This window comes from Ranitomeya variabilis, chromosome 2 (genome assembly GCF_051348905.1).
Source record: "Ranitomeya variabilis isolate aRanVar5 chromosome 2, aRanVar5.hap1, whole genome shotgun sequence".
Classification (NCBI taxonomy): Eukaryota; Metazoa; Chordata; class Amphibia; order Anura; family Dendrobatidae; genus Ranitomeya; species Ranitomeya variabilis.
In genome coordinates, this window is record NC_135233.1 from 198,074,582 (window position 1) to 198,097,236 (window position 22,655).

Genomic DNA, 22,655 nt, shown 5'->3' on the forward strand with positions numbered 1-22,655 from the left:
AAAAAGATGGTAAGGTTCGTCCCATTCTGGATCTCAAATTGCTGAACAAGAGTTCGTCTGAGACACTTCAGGATGGAATCCTTTCGTTCAGTAATTGCTTCCATGGAGGCCCAGGAATTTCTATGTTCCATAGATATTCAGGACGCCTACCTCCATGTCCCGATATTCCCGGGACATCACCGATTCCTGCGCTTTGCGGTGCTCCAGGACCATTTTCAGTTCGTCGTCCTGCCGTTCGGTCTCGCAACCGCTCCCAGGGTTTTCACGAAGATCATGGCGGCGCTGATAGCCATCTTGAGGGTTAGGGGACTGGTACTTTTTCCGTACCTCGACGACATCCTCATCAAGGCTCCGTCCTTTTCTCAGGCCCACGAGAGCCTGTCCATCCTCCTCGACACTCTAGCCCGTTTCGGGTGGCTTGTCAACAGGAAGAAATCCTGTCTTGTTCCTTCCCAGCGCCTCATCATTCTGGGCATGCTCGTCAAGACTAAAGTCTTCCTTCCCGAAGACAAGAGATCCATTCTTCGTCGGGACGTACGCTTGCTCCAGGGTCCTCGGTTTCCTTCCTTCCGATCGGCCATGAAGGTTCTGGGGAGGATGGTAGCAACATTAGAAGCGATTCCCTTCACCCAATTTCACTCACGACCTCTTCAGCAGGCCATCCTGTCACAGTGGGACAGGTCTGTCATCTCCCTGGATCGTCCGATCCGACTCTCTCCCCGGGTCAAACTGTCACTCAATTGGTGGCTGACGACACCTCTCATCTCCCAGGGCAGGTCCTTCCTTACAGTTCACTGGCAGGTGGTGACGACGGACGCAAGCCTACTCGGCTGGGGTGCGGTGTTTCGCCACCTGACTGTTCAGGGTCGTTGGTCGGCGCAGGAGTCTTCTCTGCCGATCAACGTCCTCTAGATTTGGGCCATCTTTCTCTCCCTTCGTCACTGGGAAAGGATTCTCAGGGGTCTACCTATCCGAATCCAGACGGACAATGCCACGGCGGTGGCATATGTCAACCATCAGGGGGGAACTCAGAGCTCCTTGGCCGAGGTATCCAAGATCCTCCTCTGGGCAGAGGCAACGGTTCCTGTGATATCCGCGGTGCATAGCCCCGGCGTGGACAATTGGGACGCCGACTTTCTCAGCCTCGAGGGCCTCGCAGCAGGGGAATGGTCCTTGCATCAGGAGGTCTTCCATCAGATTTGTCTTCGATGGGGGACTCCGGACGTGGACCTCACGGCGTCCCGAATGAACAGGAAGGTTCATCGGTTTGTCTCCAGGTCTCGCGACCCTCTCGCAGTGGGCGTCGACGCTCTGGCCATTTGTTGGTCACAGTTCGTGCTCCCCTATCTGTTTCCACCCCTTCCCTTGCTTCCCAAGCTGTTGAAAAAGATCAAGGCGGAAGGGGTGCCGGTCATTCTGATCGCCCCGGATTGGTCCAGGAGATCTTGGTTTGTGGAGATCGTCTTTAAAGACTCCATAGTAACAGGGTCTGTACCACAGGACTGGCGTATAGCAAATGTTGTGCCAATATTCAAAAAGGGGACAAAAACTGAACTCGGTAATTATAGGCCAGTAAGCTTAACCTCTACTGTGGGTAAAATCCTGGAGGGTTTTCTAAGGGATGCTATACTGGAGTATCTGAAGAGGAATAACCTCATGACCCAGTATCAGCACAGGTTTACTAGGGACCGTTCATGTCAGACTAATTTGATCAGCTTCTATGAAGAGGTAAGTTCCGGACTGGACCAAGGGAGTCCAGTGGATGTAGTGTATATGGACTTTTCAAAAGCTTTTGATACGGTGCCAAACAAAAGGTTGTTACATAAAATGAGAATAATGGGGATGGGGAAAATATGTGTAAGTGGATTGAGAGCTGGCTCAGGGATAGGAAATAAAGGGTGGTTATTAATGGAGCACACTCGGACTGGGTCGCGGTTAGCAGTGGGGTACCACAGGGGTCAGTATTGGGCCTTCTTCTTTTTAACATATTTATTAATGACCTTGTATGGGACATTCAGAGTAGAATTTCAGTATTTGCAGATGACACTAAACTCTGCAGGGTAATCAATACAGGGGAGGACAATTTTATATTACAGGATGATTTATGTAAACTAGAAGCTTGGGCTGATAAATGGCAAATGAGCTTTAATGGGGATAAATGTAAGGTCATGCACTTGGGTAGAAGTAATAAGATGTATAACTATGTGCTTAATTCTATAACTCTGGGCAAAACCGTCAATGAAAAAGACCTGGGTGTATGGGTGGATGACAAACTCCTATTCAGTGGCCAGTGTCAGTCAGCTGCTACAAAGGCAAATAAAATAATGGGATGCATTAAAAGAGGCATAGATGCTCATGAGGAGAACGTAATTTTACCTCTATACAAGTCACTAGTTCAATCACACTTAGAATACTGTGCACAGTTCTGGTCTCCGGTGTATAAGAAAGACATAGCTGAACTGGAGCGGGTGCAGAGAAGAGCGACCAAGGTTATTAGAGGACTGAGGGGTCTGCAATACCAAGATAGGTTATTACACTTGGGGCTATTTAGTTTGGAAAAACGAAGGCTAAGGAGTGATCTTATGTTAATGTATAAATATATGAGGGGACAGTACAAAGACCTTTCTGATGATCTTTTTGATCATAGACCGGTGACAGGGACAAGGTGGCATCCTCTACGTCTGGAGGAAAGAAGGTTTAAGCATAATAACAGACGCGGATTCTTTACTGTAAGAGCAGTGAGACTATGGAACTCTCTGCCGTATGATGTTGTAATGAGTGATTCATTACTTAAATTTAAGAGGGGACTGGATACCTTTCTGGAAAAGTATAATGTTACAGGGTATACACACTAGATACCTTGATAGGGCGTTGATCCAGGGAACTAGTCTGATTGCCGTATGTGGAGTCGGGAAGGAATTTTTTTCCCCAAGGTGGAGCTTACTCTTTGCCACATGTTTTTTTTTTGCCTTCCTCTGGATCAACATGTTAGGGCATGTTAGGTTAGGCTATGGGTTGAACTAGATGGACTTAAAGTCTTCCTTCAACCTTAATAACTATGTAAATCTTCTCGCGGACGCCCCCTGGCGCCTTCCAGACAGACCCGATCTACTGTCTCAGGGTCCGATCTGTCACCCGAATTCTCGGTCGCTCAGTTTAATGGCGTGGCGGTTGAGACCGCAGTTCTAAGAGCGTCCGGCCTTTCGGACCGGGTGATTCACACTATGATCCAGGCCAGGAAGCCTTCATCTTCCAGGATCTACTATCGTACCTGGAAGGCTTACTTCAGTTGGTGCGAGTCCAACCGCGTTTCACCTGTGTCCTTTTCCCTGCCTTCCATTTTGGCCTTCCTTCAGGCAGGACTGGATTTGGGCCTTGCTCTTAGTTCCCTAAAGGGCCAGGTTTCTGCGCTCTCTGTCCTTTTTCAGAAGACGTTATCTTCTCGGCCACAGGTTAAGACCTTCCTTCAAGGAGTAGCCCATGCTGTCCCTCCGTACAGGGCCCCGGTGGATTCATGGGAGTTAAATCTTGTGCTGGACATTCTGAGGGGTTCCCCCTTTGAGCCTCTCAGGGAGGTTTCCCTGTCAGTTCTATATTGGAAGGTGGCCTTTCTTGTGGCCATCACTTCTATCTCCTGCGTTTCCGAGTTGGCAGCCCTTTCTTGCCGACCTCCTTTCTTGTTTATCCACCAGGACAAGGTGATCCTCAGGCCTCCGCCTTCCTTTCTTCCTAAGGTGGTTTCAACATTCCACCTCAACGAGGACATTGTTCTACCTTCCTTTTATCCAGCTCCGACTCATCCTCAGGAGCGATCGTTGAACAAGCTGGACCTTGTCAGGGCTTGCCGGCTTCCAAGGCGACTATTGCTCTCTGGATCAGAATGGCAATTTTGGAGGCTTACCGGGTCAAGAACAGAGTGCCCCCTCTTGGGATCACTCTACTCGGGCAGTTGGTGCCTCCTGGGCGGTACACCACAGGGCTTCTGCCCTACAGCTTTGCAAAGCGGCAACCTGGTCTTCCATCCACACGTTCGCCAAATTTTACAAGGTCCATACCTACGCTTCAGCGGACGCCAGCCTAGGGAGAAGGATCTTGCAGGCGGCAGTGGTCAGTCCTTTGACCTGATGGAAGTCTGTTTTTCTCACCCCAGGGACTGCTTTGGGACGTCCCTTGGTTCCTGTGTCAGCGCCCTCCCATGTTATTCAGTTTGTGTTGTTCTGTGTTCTATGACTGTTTTCACGTTTACAGTTCTCATGTTTGTGGTTGTTATTTCAACCTTATTGTTTTTTCTCCTGCTGCTTTCTCACTAACTGAAGTACATAATGCCAGTTGGTGGGGTGTACACCGCAGAGGAGGAGCTAACTTTTTTTGTGCATAGTGTCAGCCTCCTAGTGGCAGCAGCATACACCCATGGTTCCTGTGTCCCCCAATGGAGGCTCCGAGAAACAGATTTTACGGTAAGCAACCAAAAATCCTGTTTTTTATTTATTTTCCAATATGTGTTTTAGTTGTTTTTTTTCTTCTACTAGAGTGTGCATGGTACACTGGGCAGAAACACGATGATAAGGAAGTGGAAGCCTTTTTAAATGCCATTATACAAGCACAGGAGTTTCTACAAGTAAGTATGTTGTGTATGTGTATATAGTACTGTGCAAAAGGTTTAGGCTGGTGTGGGGGGAAAAACTGCAGCAAAGTAAGAAAACCTTCAAAAATAGTGTTTATGGTTCATTATTGGCAATGAACGAAAGTGACGTTGAAATCCCATCAATTTTTGGTGACCGCCCTTTGCCTTGAAAACAGCTCCAAGTCTTATATGTACACTTGCACACAGTTTTTTAAGGTACTCTGCAGGGACGACAAGGATGTCGCTTGTACAAATCCTTCTCTCTCTTCGTGTGATCCAAGACAGATGGGATGAGGTGAAGTCAGGGCTCCGAGGCCAAATCATCACCTTCAGGACTCCTTATTCTGCATCCTGAGGACAGTGACGGTTTCTAATGACATTGGCTGGATGTTTGGGGACGTTGTCCGGCTGCAGAATAAATTTGGAGCCAGTCAAACGCCTCCCTGATGGTATTACGTGATTGATAAGTATCTGCATTTCTAATCATTGAGGACACCAAGGAATGGGCAACATTAAGGTCTGTAGCTGTAGTGGTCACCCAAGGAAACTTAGTGCAACAGACGAAACATCATTATTACTACCCTTCAAAATCAGAAGATGTCCAACAGTGCCATCAACTCAGAGCTGGCAGCAACTACTGGGACCAGCGACACTCACCTACTGTTGTGAGAAGTCTTAAGTGGTCTTCATGGTGGAATTGCAGAAAAAAGCTATACCTAAAACAAGACCAAGCGACTCAACTATGCAGAAAAACATAGGAACTGGGGTGCAGAAAAATGCCTAATGAGTCATAATGTGAAATATCTGGATGGAGCAGAAAGTAGTTTGTACACAGACAGGTTGTAGAACACACAAGAAGCATCACAATGACACCAAACATACAATGTCATTAAGCACTATCTCCAGGGTAAAGAAGGAGGAGTCCTGGAGGTGATGACCCGGCCCCACAGAGCCCTCTATCTTCTCATCATGAGGAGACAGAAGGATTTGTACAAGCGACATCCACACAAGATCTGTGGTTAGTTTTCCCAAGATGTTTGGAACATACTCCTGTCGACTGCAAGTTGGCATTTAATTTGCAATTATTTAGTTTATTTAATTGTTGCATGGACTGTTTTTTCAGGATGTGTAGTATGATTGGACAACACATCTGCAATGCCTGAAATATCGGTGCAAACATATGCTTTCTTTGAGGCATAAGGAAAAGGAGTGTCCACCACGCCTAGCCAATTTAGCCATGTAGTCGTGATAATCTTGGCGCAATTCACACCATTCTTGCAGTTTAGCAATTTGGTACATTATGTATCAATCTCCCCATTTTACAGTCTCAAAAATCGTAAAAAAATGACTTAATCATTGCTTTATGTGACTTGTTCTCCTTTTTTTTCTTCTCTGTCCATTAGGAAGGACTTTCAGGTACTGATGATTTTCTTCATAGATGTCTACCACATTGGGACGGGATTTACGCCACTCAGATATTGCAGCTTATTAGTTGGATTCCACTTTATTCCTTCTCAGGTGAGAAAAATAACATACAAATTAATTCATTTTACAGAAGTGTTTAGAATAAATGTATTTGTGATATTGTGCTTCTCTATTACTGTTTTACATGCTTCATATTCGATCTGGGGGAAGAAAGCAGTTAGCACTCCCCATTATCAGTGCAGGGTTGTACGGCGGCGTGCATCGGGCTGATAATTACAAGATGGATGTCAGTGTACCCCACACTATCGCTGTTATGGTGTGTAAGGCGGCCTATTTATGTTCAGTGCCTTAGCCATAAATGTAGTGTGATCAGCAAGCCAGTACATGGGCAACCTCTGCTCAACCACCATAGTTCCCCCACGTCAGATGATAACGGCAATACTCCCCTCTGGTGCATGCGCCGTTCCAATAGTGTCCACTCCAGGTCTACCAGGGGCTTGCGTTACATTGTTATAGCCCCCTGAGTTTTGTATCCAAGTAACGTAATCATCTCTTACAAGTGTTTTGTTTGCAGAAAAACACCACTAGGGGAAATATAAAACTACATACAATTTTATTGCGTAAAAAACATTTAAAAAAAAAAAACATGGACCATATCGGAACTGATACATGTTAGAGGATAAAAAAAAAAAAAAAGATAAATCAAATGTAGAAAAAAGCAGGTGGTAAGTAAAGTCTTACTACAGGTAACAGTAAAGATTATTGTGCATTGTAAATCCAAATCAAAACTGACCAGATTCAAAACTACATGAAAAGTATAAATAATTGTCAATGAAGTTGCTCAGTCCATATAGAAACATCTGCAGTATAACGCTTACCCATGGTAAAGTCAGTGGACCATGCACATTACCACAACTGCCCCAACGTGCGTTTAGCAGTTTTGCTTTCTCAAGGGGAGTGTGTGTCGTTTTGAGAAAGTAAAACTGCGAAACGCGCGTTGGGGCAGTTGTGGTAATGTGCATGGTCCACTGACATTATACTTTACATGTTTTTTTTTAATCTGATCAGTATCTTTTGGCTTAACAATGCACAATAATCTTTACTGTTACCCATAGTCAGACTTTACTTACCACCTCCCTTTTCTCTACTCTTGATTTATTTTCCTTTTTTGAATCCTCTAACATGTATCCGTTACGATAGAGTCCATATTTTTAACATAATTTTTGTGCAATAACTTTTTTAACTTATTTATTATAACTTATTTAACTTTCCTTTATGCAAAACATATTTGTTCTCCACTATGATAAGATTTCCATTGACTACATGACAGCATATCATATTATAAAGGGCGGTGAAATGAATAACGGAGGTCCATAGTAAAAAGCCAAAAAACTGTAGACAACAGAATATCTCATACATTTCTCCTGGGAAGATGCAGGAGGAAGTAAAAAGAAAATAGATCATTTTTTATTTAGTTTCCTGCTTGTGGCAATGCATTGTTTTACTACCTGTAATTAGTGCAATGTTAACGTTTTTCTTTCCCCCCGCAGAGATTGAAGACCTGCTGTTCAAAACTCTTCGCAAACTCTTTATTTCATCACGCATGAGTTTTAAAGTGAGTTGTTGTTTTTTCTTTTAGTTCTCTTCGTGAACCTGAGCTTATCTGATGCTTGTGTGTATAGTATAACCTGTCATGAGCAGGTGTTACCTTCTTATATCGTGTCTGCAGCAGGAGCTATTAACAGCAGCATCCAAACCAGTGACATAATTGCCATTTCCTGCAGTTGGGAGTTAAAGGGCTGGTCTGGGCTTAGGTGTTGGAGTATCTGCTGAATTGGTCATCAAACCCCACCTAGCTGCTGTTTTTTTTTTTTTTTTTCTTCTCTGATGGGGTGCAGATGTAAACTCTATGTGCCCCATTCATCAAATCTTTCATGCCAAAATTCTAGAGTAAAAGCTTTCAAAAGTCACAGAAATTAGTTGCAACTCCGAGTTGTGCTTACATTTTGTGACTTTAGGAGTCTTGACGCCTGTTTCTCCCAGCTCTGCCAAAATGGATGATAATGGTGGGGCGTGACGCCACAGCTAGATTAATTCATGATGAACTGTGGCATTCCCATACGCCAGAAAATACACTCCATTACCAGACAAGAGTGAGACTTCTGGCTTCGAAGCCCAACACTCATCAAATGCTCCACATTCATGAAGAGGCGTGAATCCCTCGGATAGAAGACGGCCGATGCTATGCATTCTGCATGCTCCTGCAGTAACACAGAAATTATTTTTGGCCGTTAATAGCCCTTCTGCATTAACTGCTTGGGTCCTAGTTCACTGTTTAGCAAAAGCTTTCTTGCAGTTCTTAAACCTCAGCCCCTATAGGGTCCCAAATCGTTAGCGATATCTGACCTTTCCAAGACATCTAGATCCATGAATAGTTCAGGCTCTGCCAGATCCCACGGAGGTTGAGGAAGAACCTGCTCCCACAGACGGAGTAATCGTGTCGTCGAAGCTACCCTGGCTTGCTAAATAGTTATAACGATGCATTTACACAGGCAGTCCGCTCTGAGTTATTGATCAGGGCCATAGACCTCCATCGCTCTCAACAGTGCAAGTCCTGTTCACACAGGGCAATGTGCTGCCAAGAACTATATTTTGTGCAGCAAAAAAGGCCATTTTATCTGACATATTTACCTTTTTCTTGATGGTCGGGTGATTTGTCAGCTTGATTGGACTGCGCAATTATCGTGGAACAAGCTCTCCTATGAACACTCATCCATGATAATTTTGCAGTGTAAATGGACCTTAGGTCTTCAACAGCTTCCACCCAATTCCCGCTGAACCATTCCAGGGCATTCCTCTGTCCGTACCTACAGCTTCCTTTGCCTCTACTGGATTCTGATTCTGGACTTTGATGCCTTCCCTCACAATGGTGTAAGGCTTTTCCAAGGGGTTGTCTTCAACCATTATTCGGATTTATATACCAAACAGCTCATATACCTGAATCACCTGGACAGAACAAAATATGTTGGACACTGTGGGCCACATCCCAGTTCTCTGAATGGTCCATATGCCAGGAGTGGAGAATGACATGGACAATTTCCTCCGTTGCGAGCCTCTAGATGCAGGGATGTAGGCACAACACCTTTGTGCTTTTAGCTATACTTTTCAGCACGTGGAGCCCTTTAGATGTCCACCTCATAGCTTCCATACTGAAACACGAGGTGTCATAGTTGGTATTCACGTTGCAGGATCCAAAGCTGTTATGGCGAGTCGCTGGTCATCCCTTGGAATTGCTACCCTACAATTCCTCGTCTTCACTGGATCCTCATAAAGATCAAAGCAGAGGACTTGCCAGTGATTGTCATTGCTCCAGGCGGTCATGGCACACAGATCCAGTTGTCCTTCTAGTTGACTTCCCCTGGCACCTTTCCCCTCCACTGTTGGGGTCTTTTCTTCCACTATTTTATCTATGCTTCATTTAATGGTTTGGCTGCTGAAGCCTAGGTACTTTAGCATGGTGTGAATAAATGTTGAAGCCTCATGTCCTGATGCAAAAACCTCCTCCTCCTCCTCCCGCTTTTACCACTGTATGTAGAAGACTCAGTTTTTCGTTAGTTTATAGGTCCAGCAATTCTAAGCCTTGCATTTGCCCCTTCCTTCAGGATGGTCTGGGCTGTGATATCACCCCTATTTTGTACTAATGCAGGCTATCTGCGTCCCACTCTAAGGAGGACCTTGTGTAGCACTCTGCCCTTCTCCCCCATCCCAGGGAAAGAGTCCTTCATAATAGGACAGAGGTTGTTACAATCCATGCACTGCATTCACACTGCCTGTTTTCAGTAGTTGGACTCTCTTCATTCTTCCTGAAGGTCCCCGTGGGCATTAATAGATATTATAGCCCATGTCATAGCCAAGGCCTTCCGCGTGGAGGGTGTGGTGCCATCCTTGTGTGATGGCCTATTCTACCCAGGCATTAGACAGTTGCTAGCTATCAGCAGGTATTGTGCATGCGTCCTATTCTGATTAATAGGACGGGTGCTTGATACCTGCCGGTCCGGTGAACAGGTGTGATCTTAGCATGTCTCGCCTCTATGTGACAACGAGAAGTGATGGATAACCCCTTTAAGATGGTTAACCAATGCCCCAATGATTCTAAACTAAGTTCTCCTGTTTCATTATTCCTGGGGGATGCACCAGGGGCATGATGGCACTACTGGCACATATTAGGTGCTGTTGCAAGCAGAGGCAGCTTGAGAGATTTAAAAAAAACAAACCAGTAAATTGTACAGCTGCTTGTTTCTACAACCACATTACAATGTAAACCATTGAGAGGTGTGAGATTAACCCTTTAAATACTCACCTAACGATCCAAAGCCGCTCTTTTCAGACACTGCTTGGGTCCCCAGTCAGGACTCTCAGAGCCGGTCTGTGACCGTGACAGCAAATCACTCGCTGTGTGCCGGCTATATCTGTTGCTGGTAATTGGATGCAGCCAATCACATGCCTATGAGCGTGCTCGGATAAGGTGTTATCTGAGCATGCTCAAATGCCAATAGAATATTTTCGGCGTGCTCTAACACTATGTATGCATAGTCTACAAGTGGGGGGTCCGAGCAACGGAGTTCGGGGATCGTAAGAGGCTGAGACAACCCATGCTTAGTGAGGATAAAATAGTTAACTCTTATTAACTGCTGTGAGATTTCCATGTGTAAAGATACGTGATAAGTTCTTGAGAACCTCCCTTACCATGATGCTTCTTTGGTAGCTACTAATTATATTCTCTCCTCTAGATTGGTGTATTGAAGACACTAAAACAACTTTTACAAAACTGGTTGGTGAAAAATTCTATCAACCCCGACCACGAAAGTGCAGAGAGGTAATAAAGAGCCCACTTTCCATTACCCCTTTTTATCTGTTGGAATTTTAGTGATCAGAAAGTATAAAATTTGTGGGTTTTGTTTTGTTTTTTTTTCTGCATTTTTGGTGATTTTACAGCAAATTAGATTTCTTACACAACACAGTGTCGTGTTCTTTTATTTTTTTTTTATTTTTTTAACCCTCAGTATGACAGGAATTTCCTAAATCTATGGATTTATAAGAAGAGTTGATTTAGAATATAAGTTGTAAAGTATAAAGTAATCCTTTTTTTTTCCTTAGTTGTGTAGGAAATATACACTGTGTTCCAAATTATTATGCAAATTGGATTTAAGTGTCATAAAGATTTTATCAATTTGTTTTTCAAATAAACTCATGGATGGTATTGTATCTCAGGGCTCAATGGATCACTGAAATCAATCTTAAATACATGTGATAATTAGTTTTCCAGTTGATTCTAATTAAAGGAAAACTACTTAAAAATGATGTTCCACATTATTAAGCAGGCCACAGGTTTCAAGCAATATAGGAAATAAAAAGGATCTCTCTGCTGCTGAACAGTGTTAAATAGTGCAATGCCTTGGACAAGGTTTGAAAATATTAGATATTTCATGAAAACTTAGGAGTGATCATCATACTATGAAGAGATTTATGACTGAAACAGAGTTCATGCAGATAAAGGCATATCGAGGAAGGTTTCTGCCAGATAAATTCATTGAATTAAGAGAGCAGCTGCCAAAATACCATTACAAAGCAGCAAAAAGTTATTTGAAGTTCCTGGTGCCTCTGGAGTCCCTCAAACCTCAAGGTGTAGGATCCTTCAAAGGCTTGCTTTGGTGCATAAACCTACTATTCGGCCACCCCTAAACAGTGATCACAAGCAGAAATGGTTGCAGTGGGCCCAGACATACATGAAGACTATTTTTCAAGCAGTCTTGTTTACTGATGAGTGTCGAGCAACCCCGGATGGTCCAGATGGATGGAGTAGTGGATGGTTGGTGGATGGCCACCATGTCCCAACAAGGCTGCGACGTCAGCAAGGAGGTTGAGGAGTCATGTTTTGGTCCAGAACAGCTGGTAGGGCCCTTTAAGGTTCCTGAAGGTGTGAAAATGACCTCTGCAAAGTGTATAGAGTTTCTGACTGACAACTTTCTTCCATGGTATAAAAAGCAGAAATGTGCCTTCAGGAGCAGAAGCATCTTCATGCATGACAATGCACTATCTCATGCTGTCATGCTGCAAAGAATACATCTGAGTCATTGGCTGATATGGGCATAACAGGAGATAAACTCATGGTGTGGCCACCATCCTCCCCTGACCTCAACCCTATAGAGAACCTTTGGAGTATCATCAAGCAAAAGATCTATGAGGGTGGGAGGCAGTTCACATCAAAACAGCAGCTCTGGGAGGCTATTCTGACTTCATGCAAAGAAATACAAGCAGAAACTCTCCAAAAACTCACAAGTTCAAAGGATGCAAGAATTGTGAAGGTGATATCAAAGACGGGTTTCTATGTTAACATGTAACTTGGCCTGTTAGGATGTTTTGGAGTTAAATAGCTTTTTTGTTCTGTGAATGTGACCTCCTAATGCTGCAAATTCTTCAAATGAGCATTTTCAGTTCGTTAAAACATATCAAATGTTTAGAAATCCTACTGTGCATAATAATTTGGAACAGTGCATTTTGAGTTTTTATTCATTTGAGAGATTAAACTGTTATCATTGGGAGGTTTCTTCAATAAAATTCAATGTATACGCTAACGGGTGATGACTTTTATTAGACTGACTGTCATTTGCACCGACCATTTAGAACAATCAGAGAAAAATGTAATTTGCATAATAATTTGGAACATAGTGTACTTTAGAATTTAAAGATCGATACTTTGGTTAAGTAACTGTGTGATCCTTAAAATCTCAGCAATGTATTCCCTTGTTTTGGAATAGGAGTGACACCATCTCCGTGCTGATGGCATCTGGCGACGCTTTGATCCAGTTCGCGGGCGGCTTGTGTACCTCGGGGATCCTTTCACATGATAGTCCTCTTCTCCTGCACATAATCCTGGACTTCTATGTGTTGGTAAGGCGTCTCCTGTGTTGTCGTGCTGAATGTTATGTGAACTTTTAACTTTTATACTAGAGACCTATCAGGCTCCTCGGCAGATGATAAACCTTCATTCCCAGGTAAGGGAAGAAGCGCAGGGTTTAATACCATTTAGTATGTATGGAAATGCTGCATATACCGACAAAGTCTCCAGCGGAAATCAAGTGGGTGAGGTTTGTGTAGATGTCATCCACATGATGCAGAACTTTGAGAACTTGCGGCATGTCGATTTCTGCTGTAAAAAGACTCAGAATTGTTTTGCCGATTTTCTCCTCTAGAGAATCTGCCATCAGACACCTGTGTTGCTGATTTTACTGCAGATTACCTGCAAATCTGTCTAAAATTGACAAAAAAACAAACATTTTATTTATTAAGTCTTCTGAAGCACTTGTGGCTGAGGCTTCCCGGATCCACCCAGCCGGTTTCTTTTATTTTAACCCCCTTCCCGACATACACAGTATATGTACGACGCTGCGTACCCACAAACCGCTGTATATATACTTCCTGATCACGGGCCCACACTGAGTGCCGCCACAATTAAGTGCGGGTGTCAGCAGTATATGAGAGCTGACACCCTGCATCAATGCCCATGATCAGTGCTAGCATCGTTCGCGGGAGTTTAACCACTCTGATGCCGCTATCAATAGTGACAGCACAGCGACATCGATGGGCGTAAGCTCCCTGTCTGCTCCCATCGGCGCAACGCGATTGCTTTGTGCCGATGGTGTCCATGCTAATCCCAGGCTGAAAGATGGCCTCATCGTCACCCACGGACGGTAGACTGTAAGATCAGAGCAGCACCTGATGCCTCATCCCTACCTGCGAAACGCTGATCTAATGCCCTGCAATGCAGAAGCACTACAGAGTATTAGATCAGCGATCTTTCAGTGGAAAATAAAAAGTTGTAAAATATATATATATACACACTCACCGGCCACTTTATTAGGTACACCATGCTAGTAACGGGTTGGACCCCCTTTTGCCTTCAGAACTGCCTCAATTCTTCGTGGCATAGATTCAACAAGGTGCTGGAAGCATTCCTCAGAGATTTTGGTCCATATTGACATGATGGCATCACACAGTTGCCGCAGATTTGTCGGCTGCACATCCCAAAGATGCTCCATACAAGGCAGGATGGATCCATGCTTTCATGTTGTTTACGCCAAATTCTGACCCTACCATCCGAATGTCGCAGCAGAAATCGAGACTCATCAGACCAAGCAACGTTTTTCCAATCTTCTACTGTCCAATTTCGATGAGCTTGTACAAATTGTAGCCTCAGTTTCCTGTTCTTAGCTGAAAGGAGTGGTACCCGGTGTGGTCTTCTGCTGCTGTAGCCCATCTGCCTCAAAGTTCGACGCACTGTGCGTTCAGAGATGCTCTTAGGCCTACCTTGGTTGTAACGGGTGGCGATTTGAGTCACTGTTGCCTTTCTATCAGCTCGAACCAGTCTGCCCATTCTCCTCTGACCTCTGGCATCAACAAGGCATTTCCGCCCACAGAACTGCCGCTCACTGGATTTTTTTTCTTTTTCGGACCATTCTCTGTAAACCCTAGAGATGGTTGTGCGTGAAAATCCCAGTAGATCAGCAGTTTCTGAAATACTCAGACCAGCCCTTCTGGCACCAACAACCATGCCACGTTCAAAGGCACTCAAATCACCTTTCTTCCCCATACTGATGCTCGGTTTGAACTGCAGGAGATTGTCTTGACCATGTCTACATGCCTAAATGCACTGAGTTGCCGCCATGTGATTGGCTGATTAGAAATTAAGTGTTAACAAGAAGTTGGACAGGTGTACCTAATAAAGTGGCCGGTGAGTGTATATATATATATATATATATATATATATATATATATATATATATATATATTACACGCACACACAAGACAAATAGAAAAAAAATTAAGCCAATAAATACATTTATATAAAAACAAATATAAACAAAAAAAGTTCTTATTTGGTGTCGCATCCGGAGCTACACGACCTATAAAACTGTCCCACTAGTTAACCTTTTCAGTGAACACCATAAAAAAGTAAATAATGCATAGTTTTGTTTTTTTTATCATCATACCACCCAACAAAAAGCGCAATAAAACGCGATTAAAAAGACGGATGTAAATAATAATGGTACCTCTGAAAACGGTATATATTCCCTCAAAAAAACAAGCCGCCATACAGCTCCAGCAGTGAAAAAAAAATAAAGTTTTTGGTCTCAGAATAAAGCGATGCAAAAATATTTTTTTTCTATAAAAGTTTTTATTGTGTAAAAGTGTCAAAACATAATAAAACTATAAATGTGGTATTGCTGTAATCGTACTGACCCGAAGAATAAAGGTACCTTATCAATTTTACTACATGCGGAACGGCGTAAAAAAAAGAACAAAAAAAAAATTGCTGTTTTTTGTTCATTTTTCCTACCAAAAATTGGAATAGAAAGTGATAAAAAAATGTCATGTGCCCAAAAATGGTATTAAAAACATCAAATTGTCCCGCAAAAAAACAAGTCCACGCATGACTCTGTGGGCCGAAATATGAAAAAATGATATCTCTCAAAATATGGTGATGCATTTTTTCAATAAAAAAGTCTTTTAGTGTGTGACAACAGCCAAACATAAAAGCATGATATACAGTAAATTTGGTATCGCTGTAATCACACCGTCTAATCACCAAGGAACAGCGTAACAAAATAAATAAAACCAATTCTTCACCTGCTGTTGATTTGTTCATTCTGCCTCCAAAAGATCGCAGTAAGGCTCGGCTCACATTTGCAACCCTCTCACAAATCTGATGAATATGTAATATTTTCCTTTTTTATTTTACAGGTCAGTAATATATATATACGGTTTAATCTGCCCTTGATTGTACTCCCGCCTCCTGCAGTCTTTTATGCGGCTCTTCTCTGTACAGACTCTGTCAACCTTAACCAGCTCTGCTTCATCATGAGTAGGTATGGTATTCAGAGTCAAGATCCTGCATTTGGTCGATTAAAGGGAGTCTGAAACCAGGTTTTTGCTACTCCCATTTGAGAGCAGCATGGTGTAGGGGCGGGCAGGCAGGAGTCCGTGATTCCAGCCATGTGTCACTTACTGGGCCGCTTGCTGCAATCTTGATTGAAAACTGCTTTCTCTGCTGCAGTTGTAGTAGTTCTCCGAATGCTGAGCTCTGTATAACCCCGCCCTCATCAGTGATTGGCTGTGCATAAGCAGGGGCGTGGTTGGACTACATGGAGAAGGTCTAGTGATAATCTCCTGCTGATAAACCGTTATTTTATAAAAACTGCATCAAGCAGCCCAGTAAGTGACACATGGGTGGAATCAGGGTCTCTGTCCCCACATCATGCTGATCTCAGATTAGGTGGCAAAAATCTGATGACTAATACCCTTGAATAATTTTTTTCTTTTTTGTTTTTGTTATCATAATTTTACAGGTTCAGGGATAACATCATGATGGTAAAAAAGAACAAACAAGTAAGAAGGGTACAATAAAAGTAATGTGTTGGAAGTGTGACTTTTTGACAATCATACTTACATTTTTTATTTCCACTTTTGCCTTTTATAGATTCACATGCTTGTGAATATCAGCCACCAGACGTACCAGGTGTACAACCAGTACCTGACTGCTATGGTCGGGTGTCTGTGGACATCACAAGCTTTTAACCAAGACACCCATCCGCAGGGTATCAAGATGGCGCCGGAGCTGTTTGTACAGGCCAACGTGCCCATGTATAAGAAGGCTTTCAATATCATCCACCACCCTGCGTTACTGGGCTACTCTGTGGCCTTTCTCAGAGAGGTAAGGGAACACATTAGCACGGTTTTTACTTCCTACATTTGTCACACACAGCTAACATGAGCGTGTGGAGTTACCAGTGATGGACCTGGTTCTTACCATAGGAAAGGGCTGGGATTCTGGGACAGGATCGGCAAGTGAAGTCCATCCTGATCTGCTTCATGACTGTACAGATTACATTGTTAGATCGGTGGCACTTCCTCTTTAAAGGGCATAGGTATGTGATGACTTATCTACAGGGTAGGTCATTGATAGCAGATCGGTGGGGATCAGATTCCTGGCCCCTCCACCAATCAGCTGAATTTTGCTCCGGCGGCTGGGCACAGTTCCATTCAGAATGTAGCAGTCACTGCCGGGTACTGAAGCACAGCTCTTGTTTTTTAGAATAGAAACTGTGCTGCAGTGGCCGCTACACTTAGAATAGAGCTGTGCTCTGCAGCTACCTGCGAAATGTTTAATTCTGGCTTCCACCAGAGCAAAAATCAGCTGATTTGTGAGTACGCCGGCTTACCGACCTCCATCGATCTGATATTGATGATCTGTTGTGTAGACAAGTTCATCAGATGCCTATGCCCAAACTAATACACTGTGTTCCAAATTATTATGCAAATTGGATTTAAGTGTCATAAAGATTTAATTGTTTTGTTTTTCAAATAAACTCGTGGATGGTATTGTGTATCAGGGCTCAATGGATCACTGAAATCAATCTTAAACACATGTGATAATTGGTTTTCCAGGTGATTCTAATTAAAGGAAAACTACTTAAAAATGATGTTCCACATTATTAACCCCTTTCTGTCATTGGACGTACTATTCCGTCCATGTGGGGTGGGCCCTACTTCCCAAGGACGGAATAGTACGTCCAGCGCGATCGGCCGCGCTCACGGGGGGAGCGCGGCCGGGTGTCAGCTGCCTATCGCAGCTGACATCCGGCGCTATGTGCCAGGAGCGGTCACGGACCGCCCCCGGCACACCGCGATCAAACATGATCGCGGTGTGCCGGCGGTATAGGGAAGCATAGCGCAGGGAGGGGGCTCCCTGCGGGCTTCCCTGAGACCCCCGGAGCAACACGATGTGATCGCATTGCTCCGAGGGTCTCCTACCTCCTTCCTCGCTGCAGGTCCCAGATCCAAGATGGCCGCGGCATCCGGGTCCTGCAGGGAGGGAGGTGGCTTACCGAGTGCCTGCTCAGAGCAGGCGCTTGTAAGCCTGCAGTGCTCTAAGTCAGATCGGTGATCTGACAGAGTGCTGTGCAAACTGTCAGATCACCGATCTGTGATGTCCCCCCCCCGGGACAAAGTAAAAAAGTTTTAAAAAAAATTTTCCACATGTGTAAAAAAAAAATATATATTATTCCCATAAATAAATTTCTTTATCTAAATAAAAAAAAAAAAAACAATAAAAGTACACATATTTAGTATCGCCGCGTCCGTAACGACCCAACCTATAAAACTGTCCCACTAGTTAACCCCTTCAGTAAACACCGTAAGAAAAAAAAAAGAGGCAAAAAACAACGCTTTATTATCATACCGCCGAATAAAAAGTGGAATAAAACGCAATCAAAAAGACAGATATAAATAACCATGGTACCGCTGAAAGCGTCATTTTGTCCCGCAAAAAAAGAGCCGCCATACAGCATCATCAGCAAAAAAATAAAAGTTATAGTCCTCAGAATAAAGTGATGCCAAAAAAATTATTTTTTCTCTAAAATAGTTTTTATCATATAAAAGCGCCAAAACATAAAAAAATGATATAAGTAAGATATCGCTGTAATCGTACTGACCCGAAGAATAAAACTGCTTTATCAATTTTACCAAACGCGGAACGGTATAAACGCCTCCCCCAAAAGAAATTCATGAATAGCTGGTGTTTGGTAATTCTGCCTCACAAAAATCGGAATAAAAAGCGATCAAAAAATGTCACGTGCCCGAACATGTTACCAATAAAAACGTCAAATCGTCCCGCAAAAAACAAGACCTCACATGACTCTGTGGACTCAAATATGGAAAAATGATAGCTCTCAAAATGTGGTAACGCAAAACATATTTTTTGCAATAAAAAGCATCTTTCAGTGTGTGACGGCTGCCAATCATAAAAATCCGCTAAAAAACCCGCTATAAAAGTAAATCAAACCCCCCTTCATCACCCCCTTAGTTAGGGAAAAATTAAAAAAACGTATTTATTTCCATTTTCCCGTTAGGGCTAGGGTTAGGGTTGGGGCTAGGGTTAGGATTAGGGTTAGGGCTAGGGTTAGGATTAGGGCTAGGGTTAGGGCTAGGGTTAGGGTTGGGGCTAGGATTAAGGCTACAGTTAGGGTTGGGGCTAAAGTTAGGGTTGGGGCTAAAGTTAGGGTTAGGGTTTGGATTACATTTACGGTTGGGAATAGGGTTGGGATTAGGGTTAGGGGTGTGTCTGGGTTAGAGGTGTGGTTAGGGTTACCGTTGTGATTAGGGTTAGGGGTGTGTTTGCATTAGGGTTTCAGTTATAATTGGGGGGGTTTCCACTGTTTAGGCACATCAGGGGCTCTCCAAACGCGAAATGGCGTCCGATCTCAATTTCAGCCAATTCTGCGTTGAAAAAGTAAAACAGTACTCCTTCCCTTCCGAGCTCTCCCGTGTGCCCACACAGTGGTTTACCCCAACATATGGGGTATCAGCTTACTCAGGACAAATTGGACAACAACTTTTGGGGTCCAAGTTCTCCTGTTACCCTTGGGAAAATACAAAACTGGGGGCTAAAAAATAATTTTTGTGGGAAAAAAAAAAGATTTTTTATTTTCACGGCTCTGCGTTATAAACTGTAGTGAAACACTTGGGGGTTCAAAGCTCTCACAACACATCTAGATGAGTTCCTTAGGGGGTCTACTTTCCAAAATGGTGTCACTTGTGGGGGGTTTCTACTGTTTAGGTACATTAGGGGCTCTGCAAACGCAATGTGACGCCTGCAGACCATTCCATCTAAGTCTGCATTCCAAATGGCGCTCCTTCCCTTCCGAGCCCTCCCATGCGCCCAAACGGTGGTTCCCCCCACATATGGCGTATCAGCGCACTCAGGACAAATTGGACAACAACTTTGGGTGTCCAATTTCTCCTGTTACCCTCGGAAAAATACAAAACTGGGGGCCAAAAAATAATTTTTGTGGGAAAAAATTTTTGTTTTATTTTTACGGCTCTGCATTATAAACTTTTGTGAAGCCCTTGGTGGGTCAAAGTGCTCACCACACATCTAGATAAGTTCCTTAGGGGGTCTACTTTCCAAAATGGTGTCACTTGTGGGGGGTTTTAATGTTTAGGCACATCAGTGGCTCTCCAAACACAACATGGCGTCCCATCTCAATTCCTGTCAATTTTGCATTGAAAAGTCAAACGGCGCTCCTTCCCTTCCGAGCTCTGCCATGCGCCCAAACAGTGGTTTACCCCCACATATGGGGTATCGGCGTACTCAGGACAAATTGTACAACAACTTTTGGGGTCCATTTTCTCCTGTTACCCTTGGTAAAATAAAACAAATTGGAGCTGAAGTAAATTTTTGGTGAAAAAAAGTTAAATGTTCATTTTTATTTAAACATTCCAAAAATTCCTGTGAAACACCCGAAGGGTTAATAAACTTCTTGAATGTGGTTTTGAGCACCTTGAGGGGTGCAGTTTTTAGAATGGTATCACACTTGGTTATTTTCTATCATATAGACCCCTCAAAATGACTTCACATGAGATGTGGTCCCTAAAAAAAAATGGTGTTGTTTATAATGAGAAATTGCTGGTCAACTTTTAACCCTTATAACACCCTAACAAAAAAAAATTTTGGTTCCAAAATTGTGCTGATGTAAAGTACCGTATATACTCGTGTATAAGCCGAGATTTTCAGCCCAAATTTTTGGGCTGAAAGTGCCCCTCTCGGCTTATACTCGAGTCATGATCGGTGGTGGGGTCGGCGGGTGAGCACTGTCATATACTTACCTGCTTCCGGGGCTCCTGGCGCCCCCCCTGCACGTCCCACTGTCTCCGGGTGCCGCAGCCTCTTCCCCTGAGCGGTCACATGGGACCGCTCATTGGATAAATGAATAGGCTGCTCCACCTCCCATAGGGGCGGAGCCGCCTATTCATTTCTCTAATGAAGCGGTGCCGGTGACCGCTGATAGAGAAAGAGGCTGCGGCACCGAAGACAGGCAGGGGGAAGGAGCGGGACGCCGGGAGCAGGTAAGTATGTCATAGTCACCTGTCCTCGTTCCACACGCCGGGCGCCGCGCCATCTTCCCGGCGTCTCTCTGCACTGACTGTGCAGGTCAGAGGGCGCGATGACGCATATAGTGTGCGCGCCGCCCTCTGCCTGATCAGTCAGTGCGGAGAGACGCCGGGAAGATGGCGTCGAGGAGCTGCAAGCAAGAGAGGTGAGTATGTGTTTTTTTTTTTTATAGCAGCAGCAGCACAGATTTATGTGGAGCATCTATGGGGCAATGGTGCAGAGCACTATATGGCAGAGCTATGGGGCAACGGTGCAGAGCACTATATGGCACAGCTATGGGGCAACGGTGCAGAGCACTATATGGCACAGCTATCTATGGGGCAACGGTGCAGAGCACTATATGGCACAGCTATCTATGGGGCAACAGTGCAGAGCACTATATGGCACAGCTATGGGGCAACGGTGCAGAGCACTATATGGCACAGCTATCTATGGGGCAACGGTGCAGAGCACTATATGGCACAGCTATGGGGCAACGGTGCAGAGCACTATATGGCAGAGCTATGGGGCAACGGTGCAGAGCACTATATGGCACAGCTATGGGGCAACGGTGCAGAGCACTATATGGCACAGCTATGGGGCAACGGTGCAGAGCACTATATGGCACAGCTATGAGGCAACGGTGCAGAGCACTATATGGCACAGCTATGGGGCAACGGTGCAGAGCATTATATATATGGCACAGCTATCTATGGGGCAACGGTGCAGAGCATTGTATATATGGCACAGCTTTATGTGGAGTATCTATGGGGCAATGGTGCAGAGCATTATATATGGCACAGCTTTATGTGGAGCATCTATGGGGCCATAATGAACGGTGCAGAGCATTATATATGGCACAGCTTTATGTGGAGCATCTATGGGGCCATAATGAATGGTATGGAGTATCTATTTAATTTTGAAATTCACCGGTACCTGCTGCATTTTCCACCCTAGGCTTATACTCGAGTCAATAAGTTTTCCCAGTTTTTTGTGGCAAAATTAGGGGGGTCGGCTTATACTCGAGTATATACGGTAGACATGTGGGAAATGTTACTTATTAAGTATTTTGTGTGACATATCTCTCTGATTTAATTGCAAAAAAATTCAAAGTTGGAAAATTGCGAAATTTTCAAAATTTTCGCCAAATTTCCGTTTTTTCACAAATAAACGCAGGTAATATCAAAGAAATTTTACCACTATCATGAAGTACAATATGTCACGAGAAAACAAGGTCAGAATCACAGGGATCCGTTGAAGCGTTCCAGAGTTATAACCTCATAAAGGGACAGTGGTCAGAATTGTAAAAATTGGCCCGGTCCATAAGGTCAGAATTGTAAAAATTGGCCCGGTCCATAACGTGCAAACCACCCTTGGGGGTAAAGGGGTTAAGCAGGTCACAGTTTTCAAGTAACATGGGAAAGAAAAAGGATCTCTCTGCTGCTGAAAAGCATCAAATAGTGCAATGCCTTGGTGAAGGGATGAAAACATTAGAAATTTTCCAAAAACATAAGCGTGATCATCGTACTGTTAAGAGATTTGTGGCTGTATCTGAGCACAAATGTGTTTGTGCTGATAAAGGCATAATGAGGAAGATTTCTGCCAGGCAAGTTCATC

At 43.9% G+C, this 22,655-nt stretch overlaps 1 protein-coding gene across 2 annotated transcripts in view; it reads left to right on the plus strand.

The window, feature by feature from the left end:
- The window catches only part of CENPI (centromere protein I), an 83,274-nt gene that overhangs the window by 54,598 nt on the left and 6,021 nt on the right, over positions 1-22,655 (plus strand). For both annotated transcript variants that reach the window (XM_077283430.1, XM_077283429.1), the window contains exons 12-19: positions 4,530-4,618; positions 6,028-6,142; positions 7,600-7,664; positions 10,840-10,925; positions 12,868-13,000; positions 15,851-15,975; positions 16,456-16,495; positions 16,587-16,820. In XM_077283430.1, the coding sequence (XP_077139545.1) occupies positions 4,530-4,618; positions 6,028-6,142; positions 7,600-7,664; positions 10,840-10,925; positions 12,868-13,000; positions 15,851-15,975; positions 16,456-16,495; positions 16,587-16,820 (887 nt within the window). The remainder of the gene's footprint in view (positions 1-4,529; positions 4,619-6,027; positions 6,143-7,599; positions 7,665-10,839; positions 10,926-12,867; positions 13,001-15,850; positions 15,976-16,455; positions 16,496-16,586; positions 16,821-22,655) is intronic.